The 15,167-nt window shown below is 41.3% G+C and overlaps 1 protein-coding gene across 1 annotated transcript in view; it reads right to left on the bottom strand.

Annotated features, from left to right (window-relative positions):
- The window catches only part of DDX10 (DEAD-box helicase 10), a 359,790-nt gene that overhangs the window by 331,944 nt on the left and 12,679 nt on the right, over positions 1-15,167 (bottom strand). Inside the window, exons 6-9 of the mRNA XM_074981972.1 lie at positions 14,051-14,240; positions 11,351-11,477; positions 9,191-9,353; positions 6,784-6,868 (exon numbers count right to left, since the gene is read on the bottom strand). Coding sequence (XP_074838073.1) covers positions 6,784-6,868; positions 9,191-9,353; positions 11,351-11,477; positions 14,051-14,240 — 565 coding nt within the window. The remainder of the gene's footprint in view (positions 1-6,783; positions 6,869-9,190; positions 9,354-11,350; positions 11,478-14,050; positions 14,241-15,167) is intronic.

The raw sequence follows: 15,167 nt of genomic DNA, 5'->3' as shown, positions 1-15,167 counted from the left end.
TCTGTTAGGCAACTACAATAAAAGTGCAGGGAGCAGAACAAACCTCTGTATATTGCCTTCATCAACCTGACCAAGGCATTTGAACTCATCAGCAGAAAAGGTCTGTTCGCGATTTTGGCTAAGATCGGCTGTCCCCCAACTCTGCTCAGCATTATTAGGGCCTTCCATGAAGGCATGAAGGGGACCGTCGTATAGGACGGATCTACATCCGAACCCTTTGAGATTCTCAGCGGAGTGAAGCAGGGGTGTGTGCTGGCTCCAACACTGTTCGGCATCTTCCTTGCAGTTTTGCTCAAATACGCCTTCGGAACTGCTACAGAGGGCATCTCTCTCCGCATGAGAACGGACGGCAACCTCTTCAAACTGTCGAGGCTTAGAGCGAAGACCAGGGTGCTTACGAAGCGTCTAAGGGAGTTCCTTTTTGCTGACGATGCAGCTATTGTTGCTCACACTCAGCAGGAACTGCAGTCACTCATAACTTGCTTTGCGGATGCATGTATGGAATTTGGCCTCACAATCAGCTTAAAGAAGACTCAGGTGATGGGCCAAAACGTGGGTAACAAGCCATCCATCAACGTGCTAGACTACGAACTGAAAGTCGTCCATGAGTTTGTGTACCTAGGTTCGACGATCTCGGACAACTTGTCACTTGATAGCGAGATCAACAAGCGCATTGGAAAAGCCGCCACAACATCCTCCAGGCTGACGAAGAGAGTATGGGCTAACAATAAAGTCACTGTACACACCAAGGTGCAGGTCTACACAGCCTGCGTTTTGAGCACACTGCTGTACGCCAGTGAAACATGGACTTTGCGCTCAAAACAAGAGCAGCGGCTCAACACATTCCACACGCGCTGCCTTAGGCGCATACTCGGTATCTCATGGCAGGACAAGGTAACCAACAGCGCAGTGCTTGAGAGGGCAGGCACCGCCTCCATGTTCACCCTTCTCAAAAAGAGGCGTATGCGCTGGGTGGGACACGTCTCACGCATGACAGATGGCCGAATACCAAAGGACCTCCTCTTCGGCGAACTGGTATCTGGAAAGAGGCCGAAAGGGCGACCTAAATTGCGCTACAAGGACATGTGCAAGCGTGACCTCAGCGCTCTCGCTATCAGTGTGAACACCTGGCATTTGCTCGCCTCAGACAGGCATGCCTGCAAACAGGGAGTGAAGGAAGCGGAAGACAGGAGTTCCCTCAGGAAGATCCGTGCCCGTGATACCAGAGCGACATCTGCTTACTGCTGCTCACAGTGCGGAAAGGACTGCCACTCCCGGATTGGATTGCACAGCCACAGAAGATGCTGCTCGAATCAGTCCAGCTGGGGCGCAAACCCATGATCCCTCGGGATCGAAGGATGCCTACTACTACTACAGATTTCATGGACTACAGCCTGGCACACATCTAAAGAAATTAACTGCTAGAGGGGTTGATTTCACAAAGAATGCCTCCACAGATATTTCATATTTCCTTAGACTGTCTGAATTAAAACTCCTAAGAAACAAGACTCTACAGATCTCAAAATCCATATATTTCAGAAAACCTCATGTCACATTATAAAGGATATTACCACTGCATTTTTCAGTATGTTAAAAAAATCAGTTATTCATTTGCCCAGACTTTACAGGCTTATCTACAAAATGCAACTACCTGAAACATTTTCCAGTCACATTAAATATAACACAGCACTCTCCATTCACAGAAAAAATACACTGCTTCCAAGTTAATCAAATTGAAAAAAAAAAAAAAGGTATACAAACCCGACTATTAAGTAATAGCATTCTTGAATATTTCATGACTTTTTTTTTTCCCCCCCAACTGAGGGAAGTGAGTGTTACTATAGCATGGATCAAAGATGAAGGAAGTATGTTTAATCTTGACTTAAATATATTTACTTTGCTATAATCTGATTTAAAAAATAAGTATCATCCTAAAAACCCATTTTAAACACAGATGACACACAGGCTATTCTAATTAGCTAAGATATTTAATTTAGCTGTTATTCCTTGCAATTATGCACCCTATGGCCCATGAAACTCTCTCTAGCCTAATTAATGATGACTATTCAACTGCAGTTTAATTTTTATTAAGTTTCTAGACACACTGTAGGTTTCTCATATATTAATGCCACCCTCTAAATACAGCCAAAGTATCCTACTCAACAATTAGAACTCATTTAAAAAACAATTTTCACTATTCATTTTTATTTGAAATTCAATGTGTACAACCTGTATTGGCAGTTAAAGCTTATTCACAATTTATTTTGTATATTTTTCCCAGTTTATTCCCATTGGCTGCATCTACACCAGCGGGCTCTTTCGAAAGATCCCATAGAGCATCCACACACAAAGTGTTATTTTGACAGTAAGTCAGAAGAACGCAGTGCTCCTTTTGAAATCGCTCTTCCTTTCCCAAGAACAGTTCTCACAGCACCTGTTTTTTTCCATCTCTGGACCATTCTCTCAAAAGAGCAGAGCCAGTGTGGATGCTCTCTTTCAGATGAGGTTCATTCGAAAGATCTCCATAGTGCTGATGTAGCCAATATATACGTTGCTCTAGGCCAGCAGTCCACAACCACTGTGCCGTGACGTGGTGCTTAGTGGGCCTCAGAGCAGCGTGCCAGCAGTGCCATCCACTAGAGAGAGAGAGAGAGAGAGAGAGAGAGAGAGAGAGAGAGAGAGAGTGTGTGTGTGTGTGTGTGTGTGTGTGTGTGTGTCCGTCCCATCGCTTGTTGGGAGAAGTGCGTGGTGGTGGCACCTCTGGGATGGTGGCAGTGGCAGTTTGAGTGAGTCACCAGCATCAAGTTACAACAGGAGGTGGAAGGGTGGTGCCTGGCTTTGGAGGAGGGGTGGGGGCATTGGGTTAGAGCAGGGAGCTGAAGGTGCCTGGCTCTGGAGGAGGGGTGGGGGACTAGGTTATATAATTTCACGGCACACCCAATATATAACAGTTTTGAAGTGTGCTATGAGGTGATAAAAAGCGCTGAGCACTGCTTTAGGCTGTTATTTTTGGTTCAGTAAATATATGTTCAATGAAGCTACAAGAATTTAGCTAACTGCCCCACAATGAAAACATGATGCAGGACAACCTTACCATTCATGTGTGTTAGGAGTCAGTGAACACCTGAAAATAGGGACGTAGCCATAGGTGGGCCTGAGTGGGCCCTGGCACACTCACTCAGCATCAAGGTCCTTCCAAATCAGGGTGGGAATCTCAACCATGGCTTGGTATCCATCAGCGTTTCCTCTAATGGTTTCCACCCAGAACAGAAAGATTGTTTTGTGCACCAACCTGGAGATGATGTGTGACACATCACTTTCATATTGGTGCATATAACAAAATTTCACATCAAAGGGGTGGAGCTAAGGGATTCTGCGTGTGGGAAGGCACTCAGGCCAGGGGCAGAGAGTTGAAGAGCAAGAGCATGAGGGCTCTGGCTGGGGTGTGGGCTCTAGGGTGAGGCTGGTATTGAGGGGCTCAGGGCTGGAACAGAAGGTTGGCGTTCAAGGGCTCTGGAGGGCAGTGCAAGCTCTGGGGTCGGGCTGGACATGAAGGATTTGGGGTTCAGGAGAATGGGTTCAGGTCGAGGAGAGGCTCAGAGGTCTGGACTGGGGTGCAGGATGGTGATGCAAGAGGGGGTACAGGCTCAGGAATGTGGTGAGATGAGCTCTGGGGTGTGGCCAGGGATGAAGGCTGTGGGATTCAGAAGGGTGTCCTCAGAGCTGGAAGGAGCCTCAGGATGAGGTGGGCGGTGCTGGGGGGATCAGGCTTATCTAGGCAAGGTCTCCTCCCTGTGGCCCAAGCCGCTTCAGGGCTTGGAGAGAATGATCTCTCCCTGCTTCTGCCCTGAGCACCAGCACCAGATTTAATGGGAAGCTGCACAGTTGCTCATGGGAAACTATGTTGTCCATCCAAATCCCTCTCTTGCTTCCACCTAAAAACTGCTGCCCCAGTCTCTGACCCCAAGGCACAACTGCTCTCTTCCGATCTCAGCTCTGCCAGTAAATATATCTGAAGGCTGGTACTTATCACCCTTCCCATGAAACTTCCATAAACCCTTAAATACAGGCTATGGAAAAATTCACCTGAAAGGAGATCCCAACAAAGATGTGGTAAAGCCAAGGGGTAATCAGTCTGTATGGCAGACAGAATAGCACCTCAAGTTAAAAAAGGCCCTTGGTCCCCAACATTCCACTACGTGTATTGACACTATCACAGAAAAAGTCCCTTGTAAAAGAGGCTCACTGAAAAATCATCTCAGGAGTCTTAGAATTAAATGCCATTTGTTTTCCCCCTTTTAATAGTTATATTGACAACAGTCAGAACTTCCATAGGGCTTTAGAAGCATTGCCCGTAGCTTCTGTGTAAGACAAGTCATCCTATCATCCCCCAGGGGAAAAATCAGCACCAAGAGTCTGACACACTTCAGGTAAGTACCTTAATACTGAGAAAACTCTCAGGAGTCCTGCTAGAAGCTGCAGTTACACAACAATGCTGAATTTACTACATTTTCTTTTCCTTGACAATGCTGTGATGACACAAAAACATAGGATAATGACACCATAGATGGTTTAAGTTCAAGGACGGGAAGAACTGGGTAACAGCCATGCACATATTTTATTCCCATGCAGAGACCCAATAACAACCAAATCTGAATTCCTCCAAATGAAAACTTCCGCACCACAGTTCTGAATTTAAATACACCTTAAGACCGTAGTGAAAGGGGTATGTCCACAGATAATTAGCATTTAATACGTTTTTCAAGAATGCAAATTGTTCAGTTCATAACGAGATCAAAACCCATCACTCTTCTAGAAGGGAAAAATAGATGCAAGCTAATCAAACAGTAAGTTTTTCACAGTGGGGGGAAAAATATCAGGGATACACTGATTTTCCCATTTGTCCGTAATATGTCTTTGTGCCTGTGATTTTAATAAATTCATCTTTCAGTAATAGCTTCTGTCCTGCTGAACTAGGCCTGGCTTCCCACTCCACATCATGATTGAGGGGCTGCTATGCCAAACCTGTCCACCCCCCACCACCTTCTCACTCAAGACCCTTCCTCCTCATTTGATGTGGCTTTTTATATCAAAAAAAAAAATCAAACCTTTACTGAACTTAGCACAACTGCTCAAAGATTTTTGTATTTAAAAATGATCTCTATTCAGCACTAGTTATCATCTGAGAAGAAATGCCCCCTCTCACGTCTGTATATTTTGGAAGGTTTTATGCGGTAAGCTTTCATATAAATAGGTATCTTACATTTTTCTTTCAAGAAATGAATTTAGGGAGCAGTGGTTTTTTGCGCTGGTACTTGCCAGTACTGAGTACTGGCACCTTGGCAGCCCCAGGATTGGCTGCATATTAGGGACGGGCAGCCAGCTGAGTACCAGCTCTTTTTAAAAAAAAAAAAAAAAAAAAAACTAAAAAGCATTGCCTAAGAGTATGATTATATAAAAAGATGAAAATTAAAGATTTTGAATTACATCAAAATTTTCCAGATGAGAACACAAAACACTGCATCATTCTTTTCAAATGAATTTAATGCCACTGGAAGCAAATGGCTTGCCAGTCCCAGAGACTGAAATCTTATCTATTTAAATCAGTGTTTCCCAAACTAATTTGGCCATAGAACACTTTTGAGTTTGGAATATATTGACGGAATACATACATACTGGTCCCGGGGAGATGAGGGGAGGCTTTCATACCAAATAATTGCTGTACATAATGCTCAAAAAAGCTGAGTTAAAAGAGTTAGTCTTTTTTTTCCACTGTCTTATTCTGCAAAGAAGAAAAAACAACATGGAAAAAATCATCTGAATGAACAACTAATGTGCTTCAGATAGGAGGACTGTTAGCAGCCCTATAATTAAGTATAAAAATGAAAAAATTATGTACAAATCTATAACAAAAAAATCAACGGAACAGTCAAAAGGAGGATGGATAGTATCGTTCTTTTGTACAAAAGTAGAAAGAACGATATGGTTCAAAAAAGGACTGTTCTTCCTTAAAGTTAGAAAAAAACATTTTTTAGGAAAAAGAAATGCAAAACAAATTAGGTATGGAAAAATATTTTTAAATTTTGTCTTTTTATAAAATATATTTTCAGAAAACTACTGAAAAATAAAAGTAACATTTGACAGCTTTTTAGTGGGAAATGTGTTTTTTGTATCTCTGTTCTGTTACAAGGCTCATAACAACTGTACTATTATTCATGCGTTATCAATACAGCTATAATCTAAATATAATTCAAATACCTTAGTATTTTTGATACACACAATTCCTTACTTAACACTTTAGAAGGGAAAATACTATTGGCATTGAAAATTTTTCACAGAATACCTAGTCACATTGCACAACACACCAGTGTTCCATAGAACACAGTTTGAGAAACGCTGGGTGTATAGAACAAGTACAGCACAAGCTTCCCCACATCACACATCCCACCTTCCACTCTACCTGGTTGGATCACCTCTTTAAAAAAAAAAAAACCAAGAGGACAGTTCAGTCTCTTTACTATAGTAAAAGGAGTATGTCCAAAGGTAACATTTTATGGGTTTTTCATATATTGCATATTCCTGGTTTTCTAATTTTTTGTATACATATGAAGCATTGATAAACACAAACTCACTTCAGACAAGCTGCCAAACAGCCATCAGGTGGTACTGACTAAATCCCTTCCAACCTGTACCTTGCAGATGAGTTGATCAGTTTTCGTATCAAGACACACAGCCATCTAATTGCAAACACTGAAATACAAATCATAATTAAAAACCACATACCTGGCTGTTCTTCCCACTCTATGAATGTACGTATTTGCATCTTCTGGACAGTCAAACTGAATGACCCAGTTCACAGCAGGGAAATCTGAGGAGAAAGATTCAAAGTTTTAAGACACTGCAATATTTTATGTTGCAATGCTATTCCCTGAGAGAACCATCATTTAAATATATCTATAGGCATTACCTGTGAACAATCTCCGAATTTAAAATTAATTGCATGCATCAGCATATCATAAACAGCTATCCCCTTTGTCAAAGTGAACTGAAATTAATGGTGTCTTCATTTTCAAAGTAATGACAGTGCAATGAATGGAACATCATTTCACACACGACAAGGACAGACAGATGCTCTGTGTCTTACAGATAATAAAATGCCCTGGCATTTAAATGATTAAATAGGTAGATTTAACCCACTCTTTATGTAGAATATCAATTTACTACACAATCAGAGCTTGAAATTAACTGTGAACAGATGCTACAACCACACCTACCTAGGCAATAATACATCATTACCTATTTCAATGACAGCAAGGAGGTGGTTGCTAGGTAAGCATCCATGTTGAAAGAGAGTCATAGTTAAAAGGAAGAAAATTTCAAACTTAATGGCCATTCCATGCTAAGGTGCAAAACTCTGTTGCATGGCATAGAGTCAATATTTACTATTTAATTATAATTCTAGCCACAGGACATGCAACAATATATACACACACAACTATTTCTAAAAAGATGCATCCAAATAAATTCCTTAGGCACGAGAACCAAACAGTAAAGATGATAAGGATGTTAGGCCTATGCATTGTCTTCTCTTAATTTAGAGTATTTCTCTTTTAATTTGTTGGAGATAAGATGATATCTTGGGCCAGTGAATTTTCTTGCTGAACGTTAGAGCCCAACTTTCAGTGCCAGACAAGTGAAAGTGAGTTCTAGAAAGCACTTTGAATAATTACATTTAATCACTCTTAAAGTAGGAACTGTGGCAGGGACAGGGTGGAGGGCCCCTCAGAGGGAGCCCAAATAAACAGAAGGGCCTGCAGGACAATCACAGGGAACTGGGTGAGAGATGGCTCAGCCTAACTGAGGCCAGCTGGCCCCTATGACTGGACTAATAAGAGGCCTTTAAAAACCCTTCATAGTGGGAAGGGCAGGGAGAGAGGGTGAGATGCGAGTGGAGAGAGACAAGGACACCAGAAGCAGTGAGAGAAAGCAGGTTGGAAAGGAGCAGAACAGGAACACCAGGAACCGCAGAGGGAGACTAAGGACCTGCATCAGATCGAGAGAGGGACTTGTTACAGTTGCAGCCCAAAGAAGGTACCAGGGGGAATTGTCTGGGGAAGATGTCCAGGGAGAACTGATGCACCAAGGGCTAAGGGAGTCAGCCCTCCCCACTAGCAGCCGCACAGGCTCCCTGGGCTGGAACCTGGCACAAGTGGGCAGGGGCCGGGTGACCCCCAGACCACCCTCTGCCCCAGCGAGGGCAACTGGGCCCTTGAATGGGCCCAACGGACTGAGTAGGTGCCAGAGGCCCAGGAATAGGGCTGCCTTTGTCACAGAACAAATTATATTTTAAGGTACATCACCACGCTGGGAAAACATAAGGGAACAGCTTACACCTTCCTGCTAGTAAAAGCCAATCTAAGAAAGCAAGACCTATGGAAAACTACTTGATCAATAGGAATGTTCTTGTTCTTGCCTCAGCTGCCATTTTACCTTTTCAGAAGCAACAAGAGAGCTGATTTTTCCCTCACACTGACACATCTCAAGACAGAGGCAGGCATTAACAAAAATCCCTCCCACTTCCTATCATCAGCTACTGGCTGGCTGCTCATTTTAGCTCCTCTTTCAACTAACTCATGAACTGCAAGAAGTATCAGAATTTAAAACATATGAAAGCTCTCCTGGCAATTCATGATATCCCCTTCTTGTTACCCATTTCCTTAACACAAGTTAGCGAGTGCCACACTGCTGGATGGACTATGGATTAGTGTTTCCCAAACTTAAAATGTTTGCATACCTCTTTCAGGACTTAAGCATTGTTAGGGGGATACACTAATAAAGCCCATCTCCTGATTATTAGTAATTTATTTTCTGCCACGTACCCCTTGAAATCCTTTATGCATACCACACATAGGGAAACACTGGATAAGAACGCCACACGGATTCAGTCCAAGTAGTGATAAACTAAGTACAGATAAACCAGACTACTAAAGTGAAGCCCTGTTGGAAAGACTGCATTGGGGAGAAAATATCTGAATTATTTTGATTTTTGGAACATAAGGATTTGCTTTTAGAATAGGAGGCAACAAATCAGATGTCTTGTAAAGCCCGGTTCCTTTTGGCTGCACTGCTACTTGCATTGCTAAGGGTTGACCAGGTTTGGAATAACACGATTGCACTGAAGGTTTCTTACCCAGCCCTCGAGCTGCAATATCTGTAGCAAAAAGCACTGCTGATTTCTTGCGAACAAAGTCATTGTAGACCTCCATTCTTTTCATCTGTTGTTGTTTGCCATGGAGAGCCAGTACAGGTATTCCCGGGCGGAGTCTACAGAACACTCTGAACAAATACTGAACCTGTTGGTCAACACGTCAAACAGAAGAAGCACTGTGATGGTTGTAGTTATCTAGTAAGTAAATATATTCTTATCATTTAAAGCAAAACAGCTTTCCGCCAACCTGGGAGGAAATATGGGCTGAGACATGACAGTGACAGTGGAGAGAGGTTATCGTTCTCACCCCATTCACAAGACAGAAAGACATTTCCTGCTCTGTGGAATGCCAGGTGAGTGTGCGCCTGGTCCTGCAGAAAGCTAGGGAGAGGGCAAGGGAGATATGATATTTCTCCTTGGTGAGTCAGACTTATATGGGCTTGACTAGACTTCACTAGAATAGCCACTCTCAGACATTTGAGTGTATATGCGCAGACACCATAATTGCAAATCAAGGCATAGCGACAATCACCTTGTTTTAATACTTGCAAGACATTTATTGCCTATTTGTTATAGTGAGCAACAAAGTGTGTTGTTTTTTTGTTTTTTTTTTTGGTAAGTTCAAAGAACATTTTTAACTAAGAGTTGAAGAAACTATATATATTTCCTTACTCACTAACAGAAACAAGTTCTATCTATTTCTTTCTCTCTATACTGAAGTAAGCAATATGGCAACATGGATATTCATACCATCCTGTATAAATGAGAGCAAAAATGGATGTATAGCCCATTTAAAAACTGAAAAACAAATACATCAAAAAAGCCTTTCAAATAAAGTAATCTGGGAGGCTGCAACTTAAGCAGTCAGAAATGATTAAATATCTACGGCAGGGGTTCCCAAACTTTTCAGCATGACGCCCCGCCTTTTGATTTTTGAAAAAACTTCATGTCCCTCACCTCTTCACCACCACCATCCAACCCTCTTTTAACAAAAAATTCAATTCGTAATTCACAATAGACACGAAAATTTGATAAAAAATGTTATTTAAAAATAAGACAAATAGTTTTCCTTGTTCCGTTGTGGTTGCCTGGTGCAGTCCCAGCTGGCCAGCTCTCTGAGCCCCGTGCCAGCCGCCGGAGCTGCCCACATCAGCTGCCCCACCCACCTGAGACCTGCCCTGCCAGAGCCACCCGCCCAAGCCCCACACCACCAGGGCCAACCACCCACTCAACCTCCAGCAGCCCACTCCAGCGGTGGGCCAGCCAACTGAGACACCTACCCAAGCACGATGCTGCCTGTGCCAGCCAGCCGCCTGCCAGCCTGAGCCACCGAGCCCCATGCTACGAGAGCCAGCTGCTTGCCTGTCAGCCTGTGCCACGCAATGCCCAGGCCAGCCACCCAAGACCCGTGACTCCTGCAAGCTGACCAGCCACCCAAGCCCCACAAGCTGCCCGCCTGAGCCCCTCCCCTCCCACAAAGCCAGGCACCACCAGCCCCCAGCTCCTACCCCATCCCCCTTACCCAAGCCAGGCGCCCCCAGCCCCCATCTAACCCTACCCTACCTCCTCCACCTCCACCCACTCACCTCATCTTTGCATGTGGGTTGTTGCCAGCTGCCTGCTTTTTACAGTGGCTGCACCAGGTCACCCATGTAAAGTGGCAGGGGCTGAGAGCCAGAAGCAAAGGCCAGCTCTTTCTTTCAGTGGTGGGGGGGATGATGAAGGGGGCTGGGTTGCCTCACACCCCCCCTGGAATTTCTTCACACCCCCTAGCTTGGGAAACCATGATCTATGGCACCACTGTGCAAAACACACAGTAAATTCACTCTCTCAAGGGTTTGCAGGGTCAAGTCATAAGACCACAATCTAAACTGCCCACCTTACTTAATACCACACAATTATTTGCATCCAAAGCATACGAGGCTCTGGCTTTTAAAAAGTTACCTCTTTACATCCTATGCAAACCAAGTACAAAATGTTCCATACAAGTTATTACAACTGACTCTTACTGAAGAGAACTTCTGCATTCTCATTTTACCATTTAAATCCCTCCTGCAGATTTCAAAGTCATTCATTTCATTCCACCATACTTGATTACATCCAAAAGGAACCTCTATTAGGAAAAAGAAATACGAGTTGTACCTCTTTACAACTTGCATAAAACACAATGCTCTTCTTATTCAAGTGAGTTCTCAGGAAGGAATACAACATGTTTATTTTTTGCTGCAGCTCACAAACAACATAATTCTGATCCAAAGTTGCTGGGGTACTGAAAAACAAAACGCCAAGTTCAAGACTGCTCAGATCAGTTACATAAGAAAACCAGAAGAGCCAATGGCTACCAAGAGACCTGTCACTGTTTTCAGCTGTCTGAAAATTTGAAGTTTCGCTTTATATTTATTAATTTGTATTAATTACACTGAGAAGTACACTGTCTTCCCTATTTTCAGAAGCATGCCTGCAATGGTCAATGATAAGCACATGCATTTTGAAAATTTATGATATTCTTACTTACAGCGTTATCATCTGTTAAGTTACTTTTTAGATCACGATAACTATTAATTCAAAAAATCCCTGGGTCTAAATAGTAAAACTGAAATTGCCTTTACCTTAAACGCAAACTTTTCTTTTTTCTTTCTATTAAAGCACCATTTGTGCTCAAGGCAATGTCAAAGCAGAGTCTAAGCATATTAGAAAATACATCTTCAACTGACTGCACTGTGACATACAGAGTGTCTCCATAAAGGTCTAAATTATCATCTTACCTCACTTTTCAGTTCTATAAAGAATAGCCTGTGAAAAATTAGTTCTGAACATCCTTTAAAATGCTGCTTTGACACTTTTTTACCTCCCACCACAGACCAACCAAACTGAAATTATATGTAACTTGGAGCCATTTATTCAGATGAAACTACAATGCTTTTGCACTCTGATTTTTATTCAGCTTGTAGCACTCTGAGATATGCTACAGTCGCTGCCATTTTGTAAATCTCTTGCAGGAAATTGTTTTTCGCTAACGGGTGAAATACTGCCTGCTAAGGTCATAATTTCAAAACAAAATGTTTTTCATTTATTTTTGCTTCATCTTGTTGACTAATTGCACAGCTACTGAAATACTTCAAAAGCTCTCTCGCGGCAGCAGTACAATAAAGACATTTGCACCTCAACAGGGAAATGCAATTGAGTATACAAATGGATACACTAGCTCAAAAACTACTAAGTTAGCTATATATTTAGTTATGTCTTTTTGTCTTGTTCCACCATGCAGAAAGGGAATTAATGACGTAAATTGTTTTTCTAATGTTTCCAATTATTCCAGACCCAACTTTCTCAGGTGATGCAGTCACAAGTATAGGTGAAATAAGGACTTGAAAAGCTGGTTAGAGTGTTTTAGTAGTGAACTCTGTGTCAGAACTTGGGTTCTGCTCTCCACTCTGCCAACGTGTGATTTTTAGGCACATGACTTCAGTGCGCTTTGTTCTCCCCTCCATCAGTGTTTAATGTAGGCAAGTATTTTGGTACCTCACATGGGCGCCAATAGATTCTATCATTCAAACAGGTCAGAAAATGCTTGCTAGAACAGTTACCCATGGGAAAATGTCATTACAATTAAACTAGCTTTTGTCACATCATTGTATTAATTTTGAATAAACATGCTGTTAAAGAAAAATTCTAAGTGAAAAGATTTTCTTGTTGGAAATTTTCAAAACAGCTTTACAATTAATTTTACAGGTTATTTTCCTTGTATTTCTACATTATTTCATGATGACAATGGTAAGAATACATATATCATATGGCAAATCTGGTCATACAATGCGCTAATGCTATTTTCAACAAGTCATCATGACAAAGTGGTCAAAAGTCTATTAATATCTTATTTTATTTTTTAAAGTATTAAAAAGGGTAACTGCTACTTAGTAAAGACAAACATTTCATCTTATTTTCTAGACCGAGAAGTCTCCTGCTTTTGTTGTAACAAACATTTGGCACTGACATTAATAAGACAAAAACATGCACAAAACTCAGTAATTACTAATGCTGTGAGCTGCTATTTTCAATATCATTCACTGTGTTAGTTCGGAACAATTTTTGTAGGATATGGAAAGACAGCTGGTTCTCTAATTTGTATGATAAGCATTTATCTTATTTTCTGGATCAAGTGTCAAATAGTTTCATAATAGAGACCAATTGTAAAATAAGATGTTCCAATCTGTAGTTAGCAGCACTCATCCTTAAAGATTTTGCAGACAAAACAAAAATTAAATTTCAAAATTAAGATTTTGAATTATTTCCCAAAATAGCTAAAATCTCTTTTTTAGAATTTCCATTTCACAAAAAATTTGAAAAATATCTGTTTTTACTTCTGACTCAGAACCAGAACAACTTCTGGAACAGCCGTGAATTTCCTATAAAAAAGGAAATCTGAATTTCAAACAGTTCCAGTTAACATTCATGTTTGTAAAGTCATTTGAGATCCTCAAAGAGAGCCTACAGAAGCAAAAACTTTTATTGTATCAAATACTGTTTTCTTCACTTGCGGTTTGCTCTGCTTTTTTTAACTCTCTCAGAACATAATGCCACAGAAGACAACATGAACCCTTTTGCATTTACAAACACTAAAACACCTTTGTGAAAATTATAAGTGAACCACAATTAGTAACACAATGTACTTTCAAAACAAAACAAAGAAACAGTCTTTGAGTGGAGTAGGAGGGGTTAAATATGGAAAAATGACATCCTACCTACCTATTCCCAGTGGTACTGGAAAAGAACTTAAGGAAAGTGCAGTTATCACCGCGTTCTTCCTCCAGTACAACCACCTAGACAAACCACCCCACTTACCTGAATTTTGCTTTTTCATGAACCCAAACATATTCCGGATCTTTTAAACTCAGTCGTGCAAGATCTTTCACTGATTTGGTTTGTGTTGCTGAAAAAAGCAACGTCTGGCGTTTCTTAGGAAGATTTTCTATAATTGCATTCATAGTCTCAGCAAAGCCCATGTCCAAGATCCTATCAGCTTCATCAAGAACTAAAATTAGAAAACAGGTTTAGGAGAAATGGATTTTTAAATTCTTTTCCATTCAAACCTTGAGATATTTTTAAAAAGAAAAAAAAAAAAATCAAAATTTGAAGTTCTTGTATCTGCAAAAAATTGTTAACAATAACACACTTAGACCAGGAATTACATAAGCTACATTTTTCACTGATTTTTCTTTAGATTTGTTCACACTCCATTCAGTGTTATCATAAGAGCCCTTGACTTCTCGCATAATATATAAATTACACCTCTTAATTTCATATGGAGAAGATCAGGATTTCTAGTCTACCAGTATACATGTAGATTGCTTCCTAGCAACGAGGGCCTGTGACTGAAATATAGAAAGGTGGGCATAAGGTGAAATTGCAGTTTGAGTAGTCAGGTCAACCAATTTACTCCTGTGTCTAGTTGCCATAATCACACACAGAATGGAGCTGCAAAGGCTAAGGCAAGAGTCAATGCTAATGACAGTTCTGTGATGGTCAGTCTCTTACCTGTCCAGTATGAATTATATTTACTATAGCAAGATTAATATTGGGTAATTTGTCGGTTATGTTATGGGTCTGTAAGCCTGCAAGGTATGTATGTGACTGCAAAAAGGAACTCTCTGCTAGCAGGATAAGGACATTTCCTCCCCTGCCACCAACAGCTTCCAAAAGCAAATCAAGAAAATAATGAGAACTGTAAGTTTCCAAGCCAGTGCTACTGATCACGTACAAGTAGGTAAACCTTCCAGTAAGATGAAATCAGTATTCAGGTAAACAATGCAGTAGAAAAAGAAACAAGAGGCCAACAACTCTGTGAGGAAAAGATAACCTCAGTTGACTCTTAAAGAAATTAAAGTTTCTGGACAGTGACTAAAATAGAGTCTACACTAGCTAAACCACATTGGAAGGGCCATTAGATATCACTTGGAGA

This window comes from Carettochelys insculpta, chromosome 1 (assembly GCF_033958435.1).
Source record: "Carettochelys insculpta isolate YL-2023 chromosome 1, ASM3395843v1, whole genome shotgun sequence".
In the NCBI taxonomy this organism is placed as follows: Eukaryota; Metazoa; Chordata; order Testudines; family Carettochelyidae; genus Carettochelys; species Carettochelys insculpta.
This window is presented reverse-complemented; position numbering and strand designations above follow the sequence as displayed.